The sequence below is a fragment of the Saimiri boliviensis genome, chromosome 7 (genome assembly GCF_048565385.1).
Source record: "Saimiri boliviensis isolate mSaiBol1 chromosome 7, mSaiBol1.pri, whole genome shotgun sequence".
In the NCBI taxonomy this organism is placed as follows: Eukaryota; Metazoa; Chordata; class Mammalia; order Primates; family Cebidae; genus Saimiri; species Saimiri boliviensis.
Genome location: NC_133455.1, coordinates 65,315,978 through 65,328,489, shown reverse-complemented (window position 1 = coordinate 65,328,489; position 12,512 = coordinate 65,315,978). Strand labels below are relative to the sequence as shown.

General features: G+C 43.1%; 1 protein-coding gene across 6 annotated transcripts in view; it reads left to right on the top strand.

The window, feature by feature from the left end:
• Positions 1-12,512, top strand: part of LIMA1 (LIM domain and actin binding 1) — a 112,578-nt gene that overhangs the window by 55,749 nt on the left and 44,317 nt on the right. For all 6 annotated transcript variants that reach the window (XM_074402624.1, XM_003939161.4, XM_010349803.3 and 3 more), the window contains 2 exons: positions 1,586-1,631; positions 10,211-10,675. In XM_074402624.1, the coding sequence (XP_074258725.1) occupies positions 1,586-1,631; positions 10,211-10,675 (511 nt within the window). The remainder of the gene's footprint in view (positions 1-1,585; positions 1,632-10,210; positions 10,676-12,512) is intronic.

Genomic DNA, 12,512 nt, shown 5'->3' with positions numbered 1-12,512 from the left:
TCTGCTCTGATTTACAGCTCCTTCTGACAGAGTTGATTAAAGGCAACTGCTGGCAGAAATAGGTATGCAAAACTGGTTTTCTTTTCTTTTTTTTGAGTCTTGCTCTGTTACCTGGGCTAGAGTATAGTGGCGTGATCTCAGTTCATTGCAACCTCTGCCTCCCATGTTCAAGTGATTCTCATGCCTCAGCCTCCCTAGTAGCTGGGATTATAGGTGTGCACCACCATGCCTGACTGATTTTTGTATTTTTAGTAGAGATGGGGTTTCACCATGCTGGCCAGGCTGGTCTTGAACTCTTGACCTCAGGTGGTCTGCCCGCCTCGTCCTCCCGAAGTGATGGGATTGCAGGTGTGAGCCACCAGGCCCAGCCCCCCAGCCACTTTCAATCTTTGGGAAAAAAAAAAAAAAAAAAAAAAAAAACAGTTCCGGGCTGGGTGAAGTGGCCCAGATCACTTAAGCTCAGGAGTTTGAAACTGGCCTGGGCAACATGGTGAAACCCTATCGCTACAAAAAGTACAAAACATTAGGCATGGTGATGCACATGTGTGGTCCCAGCTACTCAGGAGGCTGAGGTGGAATCATTTGAACCCTGGTGGTGGAGGTTGCAGTGCCGCCAAGATCACACTACTGAGCTTCAGCCTGGGTGACAGAGAGAAACTCCATCTCAAAAAAAAAAAAAAAAAAAAAGAGAGAGAAAGAAAGTGGCCAGGGATGGTGGCTCACACCTGTAATCTCAACAATTTAGGAGGCTGAGGCATGAAGATCAGTTGAGCTCAGGAGTTTGAGACCTAACCTAAGCAACATGGCAAGACACCGTCTCTATAAAAATATAAAAAATAAGCCAGGTGTGGTGGTAATGTGCACTTATAGTCCCAGCCACTCAGAAGGCTGGGACAGGAGGTTCATTTGAACCCAGGAGGTCAAGGCTGTAGGAATCGTGATGAACCATGGTTGTACCACTGTATTCTAGTCTGAGCAACAGAGTGAGACACTATCTCAAAAGAAAAAAAAAAAAAATGGCTGGGCGGTGGCTCACACCTGTAATGACCAGCCTGGCCAACATGGTAAAACCCCGTCTCTACTAAAAACACAAAAATTAGCCGGGCATAGTGGTGGGTGCCTGTAATCACAGCTACCATGAAGGCTGAGGCAGGAGAATCACTTGAACCTAGGAGGTAGAAGTTGTAGTGAGCTGAGATAGCACCACTGCACTGCAGCCTGGGCGACAGGGAGGCCAAGGTAGGCGGATCGCAAGATCAAGAGATCAAGACCATCCTGGCCAACATGGTGAAACCCTGTCTCTACTAAAAATACAAAAAATTAGTCGGGCATAGTGGCATGTGCCTGTAGTCCCAGCTATTGGGGAGGCTGAGGCAGAAGAATTGCTTGAACCCAGGAGGCAGAGGTTGCAGGGAGGCAGAGGTTGCAGTGAGCCAAGATTGCGCCACTGCACTCCAGTCTGGTGACAGAGCAAGACTCTTGTCTAAAAAAAAAAAAAAAAAAAAAAAAAAAAAAAAAAAAAAAATTTAAAGAGTGAAAATATAAGTTTAATTTGAGACATTCTTCCCTCCCCCCTTCTCTGAAGGTACCAGAAAGCAGCCGAAGAGACAAACATGGAGAAGAAGAAAACTGTAAGTATTCAGAAATTCCAGGGCATGTGGCACTTCTTGAGCAGAGCAGTGTGGCCAAACCACCTGCAGCCTCTGTGGGGCTTGGGTTCTATGTCAGCTGAGTGGACATTTTTGCCAGCTGGTGTGATCTGTGAGCCATTTGCTCAGGACAACTGGCTTAGTCCAGGGAATCTTATTTTTTCACTGTAGTTCTCATTTTGAACCACTTTTTCTTTCCTGTGTTGGACAAGAGGCCAAGTGCTTTGCCTGAGGTTAGTAAAATGGCTTCTACTCAAATGAGAACACAGGGTTTCCTAGGCAGTCTTCCTCCAAATCACACAATCAGAACTTCTACATCTGTGCATTTAAATGATAGTAGCTGTGCAGCTGTTGTCATCTTCTAGGTTTTTTGTTTAAAGCAAACTTCTTGGCCCAATCTAGTTAGCAAGTTTCCTAGCTGCAGATCTGTCGAATACAAAAACCTCCAGAATAAACTTTCTGCTTTTACCCGTTCTCTACTCTCTATGCTTGCTAACTTTCAGCTGGGCTAAAGAATATATGTCTTTTGAAATTTTACTTGATTTAATCTTGTGAGGAAAGAAACTCATATGTTGGGCAATAATTCCTTAATTTGGATGGCATTACAAAAACATCCTCCTGGCAGTTTTCAGTACCTAACCTATTTAAATTAGTACGTAACTTGTGCCTGTAAATTTGCTCCTACTGACCAGGTCGTGGTTTAATTTTCCTGTAATTAAAAAATGAATCTCCTCTCATTCATTGTAAGAAAAAACTACCATTACTTTACTCAACTGCTGGTTCCTTTTCTTCCTTTCCTCTTGCTTCTGCCTGTTTTTCCCCCCACTTGCTCCTTCCTTCCTTCCTTTCACTCTCATCCATTTAACAAGTTTTCACTGAGCACCTACTACATGCCAAGCACTGTTTTAGGCTCTAAGAATACAGATTACCTCTCAGTCCTTGTGGAATTTACATTCTAGTGCAAAAGACAGACAACAAAGAAATTGCGTTGGTACGGCCAGGCACGGTGGCTCATACCTGTAAGCCCAGCATTTGGGGAGGCCGAGGGAGGTGGATCACCTGAGGTCAGGGGTTGGAGACTAGCCTGACCAACATGGTGAAACCCCGTTTCTACTAAAACTACAAAAATTAGCTGAGCATGGTGGTGCATGCCTGTAATCCCAGCCACTCTGGAGGCTGAGGCAGGAGAATCACTTGAAACCTGGGAGGCAAGTTGCAGTGGGCCGAGATTGCACCACTGCACTCCAGTCTGGGCGACAAAGTGAGACTCCATCTCAAAAAAAAATTTTTTTTTTTTTTTTTTTTTTTGAGACGGAGTTTCACTCTTGTTACCCAGGCTGAGCCACGGCACCTGGCAAAATTTTTTTTTTTTTTTAAAAGAAATTGTGTCACTAGTGATTAGTGCTATGGAACAGCATGAGGCAGGTAAGGAGGACAGAGCCTAGGGTGATCAAGGAAGGCGTGTGATGAGATGTTTGAGCAGAGATTTGAGGACTTGAGCCAGGCAGAAGAGTTAGGCAGAGGAACTGCATGTGCGAATGTCATCAGGCAAGAACAGTCATGGTGTATTTGAGGAATACAAGAGAAAGGTCACTTGGTGTCATTGTAAAGACCTGGGCTTTAACTCGGAATGCAAGGAGGCCTTTGGAGAGGGTTTATATGCAAAGGAGTGATGTGATCTGACTTAATTTTTTTTTTTGAGATGGAGTCTTGCTCTGTTGCCAGGCTGGAGTGCAGTGGCACCATCTCGGCTCACTGCAACCTCCACCTCCTGGGTTCATGCGATTCTTCCGCCTCAGCCTCCTGAGTAGCTGGGACCAGAGGCGCGTGCCACCACGCCTAGCTAATTTTTGTATTTTTAGTAGAGACGGGGTTTCACCATGTTGGCCAGGATGGTCTCAATCTCTTTACCTCATGATTTGCCCACCTCGACCTCCCAAAGTGCAAGGATTACAGGCGTGAGCCACCACTGCGCCCAGCCTGACTCAAATTTAAAAAAAAAAAAAAGGAAGAGAAGGCTGTAATCACAGCATTTTAGGAGGCCAAGGTGGAAGCACCGCTTGAGACCATGAGTTCAAGACTAACCTGGGCAACCTAGCAGGACCCTATTTTTTTAAATGTAAAAAAAAAAGAAGGAAGAGAATATAGAGGAATAATGGCAGAAGCATAATTAAGAGACAATTATAATAATTTAGGCCAGGTATAATATGATTTGGACTAGAGTAGTAGCAGTATGGGTATTGAGATGTGGTCAGGACGTATGTTGAAGGTAGAGAGAAAGAAGAATCAATAATGGTCGCAGTGGCCATGCCAATGGCTTGTGCCTGTAATCCCAGAACTTTGGGAGGTCAAGGCAGAAGAATCACTTGACGTCAGGAGTTCAAGATCAGCCTGGGCAATATAGCAGACCCCATCTCTCTCTATATATATATTTTTAAAAGCAGTAATATTTTTGGCCCAAACACAATTAAATTAAAATACCATTAATTGAGGCCAGGTGCTGTGGCTCATGCCTGTAATCCCAGCACTTTGGAAGGCCAAGGCAGGTGGATCACAAGGTCAAGAGATCAAGACCATCCTGGCTAGTATGGTGAAATCTCATCTCTACTAAAACTACAAAAATTAGCTGGGTGTGGTGGCACACACCTGTAGTCCCAGCTACCCGAAAGGCTGAGTCAGAAGCTTCGCTTGAACCCAGGAGGCAGAGGTTACAGTGAGCTGAGATTGCACCACTGTACTCCAGCCTGGCGACAGAGCGAGACTCCGTCTCTTTTTTATAAAGACGGGGTTTCACCATGTTGGTTAGGCTGGTCTTGAACTCCTGACCTCAGGTGATCCGCTCGCCTTGGCCTCCAAAGTGCTTGGATTACAGGGGTGAGCCACCGCACCAGGCCTACCGTCTCAAAAAACAAAACAAAACAAAAACCATTGATTGAGATGGGGAAGACTACAGTAAAAGCAGATTCAGATAGGGAGAAATAGTAGATCAGTTTTGTACATGTAAACTGTGACATGTTTTATTAAGACATCCAAATGGAAATATCAGTAGGAACTTGGATACTACATAAAAATCTGGAGTTGGAAGAGATCTCTGCTGCAGATAAAATAGATGTGTATCAACGTATCAGTGGTACTTAAAGCTATGAGGTGCATGATAAGCTAGGAAGTGAGTATAGACAGAGAAGTGGTCTCATGATTTAGCTCAGGGGCACCTTGGTGTTTCAAGGTTGGAGATGTAATGAGTAACCAGCAGAGGAAACAAGTGCCAGAAGCCAAGTGAAGAAAGAGTTTCTAGAGGGGGAATTGTCAGAGTCAAACACACAGATAAGCTGATAATTGACCATCGGATTTGGCAACATGAAGGTCATTGGTCATCTTGTATTGTTTGGGAGTGGTAGGATAAAGGCCTGAAATGGACTAGGTTCAAAACAATGGGATGAGAGAAATTAACCCCACAAGTATAGACAGTCATCTGTGGAGCATCTCTTATGATCCAGCTGCTGAAGAAAAAAGAAGAATAAGATGTATTCTCTGCCTCCAAGGGACTGTTGAGAATTTGGAAAATATAATTACAATCCAGGTGTGAAATCAAAGAAATACTCAAGAGTGGGCTGGGGGAGAATTTAGGAGGGACCTGGACTCTACCACATCAAGGAAGGCTTCCCAGAAGAGGCAGTGCCTGACTCAACCCTAAAGAACCAAAAGGAATTAGTGAAGTAGAGGGGACAGGTAGCGGCACAGGCTTTGTGTTCTCAATGGAGGAAGCAGCACACACGCAGCATGAAGGCATAAGAGAACAGGGCTGGCCGGGCGCGGTGGCTCAAGCCTGTAATCCCAGCACTTTGGGAGGCCGAGGCGGGTGGATCACAAGGTCAAGAGATCAAGACCATCCTGGTCAACATGGTGAAACCCCGTCTCTACTAAAAATACAAAAAAATTAGCTGGGCATGGTGGCGCGTGCCTGTAGTCCCAGCTACTCAGGAGGTTGAGGCAGGAGAACTGCCTGAACCCAGCTACTCAGAAGGCGGAGGTTGCGGTGAGCCGAGATCGTACCATTGCACTCCAGCCTGGGTAATAAGAGCGAAACTCTGTCTCAAAAAAAAAAAAAAGAAAAAGAGAACAGGGCTGCTTGACAGACAAAAAGATGGTTGTCACATTCACCAAGGTAGAGAATTCAAGTCAAGAAACAGGTTAAAGGCTGAGGAGTGAAGGGAAGAAAGGGAAAACTTCAACCTTAAGCAAAGAGGAGTTTAAGATGCCTCTAGCACTTCCAAGTAGAATTGGTAGAAAAGGAGAGCTATCTGACTAGAGATATAGGTTCTATAACTCTGTCTATATAGTCACACAGTATAGATCTATCTATGTATTTATTGATGCTATAATCTATATGGTAGGTGAAATTGGGATGGATAACATTATATACAGAGAATATGTAAAGTAAGCAAAGCAGAGGACCTAAGACAAAAACCCTGAGGGGCCCCACCATATAAGGGAGGAACAAGAGGAGGAGAAACCTGTTAAAAAAAAAAAAGAATAAGAAAAACTAAGAAACTGAGAAGGGCTGGGCTCGGTGGCTCACACCTGTAATCCCAGTACTTTGGGAGGCCGGGGCCAGCGGATCACCTGAGGTTGGAGTTCAAGACCAGCCTGACCAACATGGAGAAACCCCGTCTCTACTAAAAATACAAAATTAGCCAGGTGTGGTGGTGCATGCCTGTAATCCCAGCTACTTGGGAGGCTGAGACAGGAGAATTGCTTGAACCTGGGAGGCGGAGATTGCAGTGAGCCGAGATGGTGCCATTGCACTGCAGCCTGGGCAACAAGAGCGAAAAAGAAAAACAGTAGTGGCCACATAAATGAGAAGAAATCTCCTTTTTCATTATTGTTTTTTCCACACCATTCTTGCATCTCAAAATGGGAAGAAATCTAAGAAAAAGGGGTATTGCAGAAAAGTTGGAAGCAATTTTTACAAGGGAGAGTGGTCAGTAATGTCAAATGCTATAGTGAGATCAAATAAAGCAGAAGTCTTCAATGCATTTAGCAGCTAAGGTAAGTGGACATGAATAGGTATTTAAAGAAGAGGCTGGGGATGGTGGCTCACACCTGTAATCCCCACACTTTGGTGTAGATCACCCCAGGTCAGGAGTTGAAGACCAGCCTGGCCAACGTGGTGAAACCACATCTCTACTTATACAAAAATTAGGTGGCATAGTGGTACGTTCCTGTAAGCCCAGCTACTTGGGAGGCTGAAGCAAGAGAACTGCTGGAACCTGGGAGGTGGAGGTTGCGGTGAGCTGAGATTATGCTACGGTACTCCAGCTTGGGTGACAGAGCAAGACTTCATCTCAAAAAAAAAAAAAAAATTAAAAGATTTTATGTATGGGTATGAAAAGATATCAAAAGCACATTAAGTGATTAAAGCAAAGTGCAGAACAGTAATTACAGTATGATTTTGTGCAAAAAATACATATAGCATACAAAATAGAAAAAAAAGAGAGCATATATATCATATAAACTGTCAGGAGTGGGTGTCTTGGTTGGGAGATGCGGGAAGTCGGGAAAATGGCATGTATTATAGCATCTATTCATGTCATGTACACATTCCTATATTGATTGTGAGTTCCCCCCCCCATAAATTATTACTTTTGTAATTGAGAAAAATAATAAATTTAAAATAAAATAAAGTAATGAAAAATTTAAGGAGGCAATTGGGCTGGGCACAGTGGCTCACACCTGTAATCCCAGCACTTTGGGAGGCCAAGGCAGGTGGAACACTTGAGGTCAGGAGTTCCAGACCAGCCTGGCTAACATGGTGAAACCCCATGTCTACTAAAAATGCAAAAATTAGCTGGGTGTGGCGGTGTGCACCTGTAGTCCCAGCTACTTGGGAGTCTCAGGCAGAGAGAATCACTTGAACCCAGGAGGTAGAGGAGGTTGCAGTGAGCCAAGGTTGTGCCACTGCAGTCCAGCTGGGTGACAGCTGGACTCCATCCCCACCAAAAATAAAAAAACTTGCCAGGCATGCTGACATAGACCTGTAGTCCTAGCTACTCAGAAGGCTGAGGTGGGAAGATCACTTGAGCCCAGGAGGTCAAACAGCTTCAGTGAGCTATGATTATTCCACTGCAGTTCAGCCTTAGTGACAAAGCAAGACCCTGTCTCTGAAAAATAAGAATTAAAAATAAAGCAAAATGGGATCATACTGTCTTATAATTTGCTTTCTTCACTGAAAAGTATACTTTGATCACATGATATGTACCTGAGAAAAATAGTGTCTGGTTACCAAGGCAGAGTGCTACTTGGATTGTCAGGGCTCCTGTGTGGGCACAGTAGGGCAGGTGAAGTCAGAGACCTAGATGATTCATCCATTGTGTGGCACGAGACCGTACAGAGCCAAGAGTGCTGCTGGGCGTTAGGGTAGAACTAGCTTTGGAGCTGTTTTGTAATTCTCTTTTCCAGCAAGAAAACTTTTTAAGCTTCTTATATCTCTGATCCATACATTCTTCCCCCAGTGGGTCATTTTGTAAGCTAAAATTTAAACGTTAGATTCCAGCAGTTCTATGATTTTTTTCCAAGCCTTGTTGCTACTTGATGAAGTGGCTCTCAGAGTATATTCGGAAGAGTAATAGGGTGAGAGACTTAATTCCCAAAATAGCTGCTAATCCTGTTTAATTCCTAGGTTGTTTGTCCCTTCTTTCTTAGTTGAAAGACCGGTGAGTCACAGACTACAGGAGTGGAGAACAAGAAGGTACTGAAGTTTGCAGTTTGTTGGGAAGGTGGTACTATTCAATTTATTTAGGAGAACAGTCCTTTCAAAATATGGGATATTTAATTTTCTTTTTCTTTTCTTTTCTCTCTTTTTTCTTTTTTTTTTTTTTAAGACAAAATTTCACTCTGTCACCCAGGCTGGAGTGCAGTGTCGTGATCTCAGCTCACTTCAATACCCCTACCTCATGGGTTCAAGTGATTCTCCTGCCTCAGCCTCCCAAGTAGCTGGGACTACAGGCACATGCCACCACACCTGGCTGATTTTTGTATTTTTAGTAAAGACAGGGTTTCACCATGTTGGCCAGGCTGGTCTTGAACTCCTGAGCTTAGGTGATCCACCCGCCTCGGCCTCCCAAAGTGCTGGGATTACAGGTGTGAGCCACTGTGCTCAGCCGGGACATTTAATTTTCAACAAGCGTGTTTCCTCTATTATTGTGGAACAACAGTGATAGTTTCCAGGTTGTTTCCAGTCTGGCTTATATATATAAATTAATTCCATTTTTGGCCCAGGTGAACGCCAACTCTCTTAGATATGTAAGTGTGTGTCCTTAGCTCATCTGAGTGATTAGTGGTGTTACTTGCTTTTGAAGCCTGCATATTTTACATATAGCATACAAAATAGAAAAAAATGGGAGCATATATATCATATAAACTGTCAGGAGTGGGTGTCTTAGTTGGAAGATGTGGGGAGTCAAGTAGGGAAAATGGCATGTATTATAGCATCTATTCATGTCATGTACACATACAGATACAAAGGATCTGTAAGACAGTGAATTTCCTGATAACTGATCGTTTTTGTTTTTTTTTTTCTTTGAGATGGAGTCTTACTCTGTTGCCCAGGCTGGAGTGCAGTGCCACGGTCTTGGTTCACTGCAACCTCCACTTCCCAGGTTCAAGCGATTCTTTTACCTCAGCCTCCTGAGGCAGGGACAGCTGGGACTACAGGCACATACTGCCACACCCAGCTAATTTTTGTATTTGTAGTAGAGATGGGATTTTGCCATGTTGGCCAGTCTGGTCCCGAACTACTGACCTCATGATCCGCTGGCCTTGGCCTCCCAAAGTGCTGGGATTACAGGTATGGCCACCGTGCCCAACCCCAATAACAGAATTTATACACAGATAAACTTGTAGAGAAGAGCAGGTAGAAAAAAAAATAAATTCTTATGTTAAAATAAAATTTGACTGCTCATGCATGTAAATTATGTCAGATTTAACTATTTATGTAAATACTTGGAAAAGTCTGGTGACTTCCCTAGGGTTCTACAAATAGTTTCAATCCTTGTTGCCACTGTCCATAATTAATGGTATTATACAGTTTCGGCTATCCTGCATCTTTGTCTTATTTAAAAGAAAAAAAAAAACCACAGAATTTATGTTATTTTATGGCAGGTAATGATGAACTTTTGCTAATGTGTAGTTAAAGTGTTTAAAGCACTTGTATTTTGCTTTTTCTTTCTTGTGTTTTTTTCCCTATTAATCTTTGGATAAAAATCTGTTGTCTCTCATGTAACTATCATCAGAGCTGGGCTTGCCCTTCTTCTCATTTTCTCCTTATAAGGCCATCCTGTTTTATCACTTCCTGCTTCAGCTCCTGACTTTTTCTCTCTTCCCCTCTCCCTCTCCCGGGTGGATGCTTTCTCCATGTGGCAGGGCTATAACTGTTCACAGCTGTCTGAAACAGCAGTGGACCAGGAGCAGCTTGGAGTTTTAACTTTCATTTTACAAAGAACAACATGTTTGAATGTTTCAGCAGGCAAGTTTTAACTGGCACCTACTTCTTGTTCTTCTAGAACACTGAAAATCTCTCCCAGAGCTTTAGAAGGGGGACCCTGACTGTGTTAAAGAAGAAGTGGGAGAACCCAGGGCTGGGAGCAGAGTATCAGACAGACTCTCTGCGGAACAGCAGCACTGAGATTAGGCACAGAGCGGACCGTCCTCCTGCTGAAGTGACAAGCCACGCTGCTTCTGGAGCCGAAGCTGACCAAGAGGAACAAATCCACCCTAGATCTAGATTCAGGTCACCTCCTGAAGCCCTCGTTCAGTATCGATATCCCCGTATCAAGGACAGTGAGGATCTTAAAGACCACTCAACAAAAAGTAAAAAAATGGAAAATTGTCTAGGAGAATCCAGGCATGAAGTAGAAAAATCAGAAATCAGTGAAAACACAGAATCTTCAGGCAAAATAGAGAAATACAACGTTCCACTGAACAGGCTTAAGATGATGTTTGAGAAAGGTGAACCAACTCAAACCAAGGTAAGAATTGGGCGGGTTTGAGACTTGAGAAGGCCAAGTCAGGTACTAAACAAAGCTGTTTTTCTATTCTAGCCATTTTGAGTAGAAGGGAATATGTGGTCAGTATGTCTTTTGATTCCAGTTAGATAAGTTAATAGTCTCAAATGAATTATTTATATGTATGTAGATGCTAAGATTTGTGAGTCTCTGACCCAATTTAATGCTAAATCAAGTTCACACTGGGATTCAAATCAGTATCTAGAAATGAAGAGAGTTTAATACCGAGTGGATTATGTGTTTTTGTAAACTTGCCCTTTTAATTTGTCTTCCTGTGCTCTTTATCATTTGTAGCTTTGGGGGTGGAATTACTGCCGAATAGCTCTCTGCTTGGACACAGCTGCAGACTGAGTGTTAAGGCCAGAGTTTAACATTAAGACTGAGGCTTACTTGTCTCTGCTAGCTGAATCCCTTCTCTTCTTCTCAACTTCCTCGTCTGTGCCTTCCAACAAATGTTTTCTATCAGCTAAAATTCTCTCTCAGGAAACGTCAATGAAGATAGCCAGACTAGCTATAGCTTTCAGGAGTTTTGACTTGCAAATGCACGGGGTTGCGTTTTCCTACAACTGCTAATGAAATTTGATCCTTCATGTGGATTGCAGACCTCTCCCCAGAGGGAATTACTTAACTAGAAAATGAGTTACATATGCTGGTGATTTATAACACTATCCAGAGGCCGCGGAGCTGGTAAATTTTTCCAGTTTTCTCATACTTTCCTACATATCTGGCTTTGTACATGGGGATGGTTTGTTACAACAGTTGTTATAATGAAATAAACAGACCTGTTGGGGAGCAAAGCCATCCTTTACTCTAGATTCCACCTATATAGGAAAGCTGGATTTTTAAAAGCTAAATATTTGGCCCAAATCCCAATATTTGGAAAGTAATATAATAATATGAAGCATTCTTTCTGAGATAAAAAATAACACATCCTGTAGTCTTCCGTTATGTTAGGTGTGACACTGTCAATCCCTTCCCATAACTTGGAGTGCCAATCACTTTTCTGCTTAGAATTAGAAAAGTTCTTGAATGTTTAGGGGTCATGTTTGAAGTCTAGGAGTTTTTGACCATTTGTAAAGCTGGGATACTTTTCTGTGCATGAGCTTTAGCTCTACTTTAACAGTGAAACCAGTTGGCAAGAGATGTAACCACAAAGCAGTTTTATAACTTTTCTTAACTCTCTTCCTTCTCAAGTTTTTAGACCTTTAGTCCTGCCAACTCCTTCTTTCCCCTTTATGGTTTTAATTAAAAAAATTTTTTTTATTTAAATGGGAAGAAGAATTTTAAGTGGAAGGAAAAAATGTCAGAAATCCTAAATAGAGAGGAAGGGGCTTTGTTGTGACTCAAAGCACCATTGTAAGTCTCCTCCTCCCAGACCCTGCTAGGAATAGGATAGCTGATGTCATGCCAGTACACACAATGTGGATTCAGTGCAAAAGGCTTTTGCGTGTTGAAACTGGCCAAAGGTAGGAAATGACTGGGACTGCAGCAGACAAAAATGCTGATTATGTGTAAGGATATGGTGAGAAACTTTTTCTCGTAAATATTTAGTGAGATATGGGTCAGAACAAGCCTATCTCTCTAAGCCTGCTTGGAGAGGAGAAAATCCTCCCATATAAGAGCCTACAAGGCCAGGCAGGCATGGTGGCTCATGCCTGTAATCCCAGTATTTTGGGAGACAGAGGTGGGGGCATCACTTGCTTCCAAGAGTTCAAGACCAGCCTGGCCAACATAGTGAAACCCCATCTCCACTAAAAATACAAAAATTAGCCAGGCATGGTGGCATGTGCCAGTAGTCCCA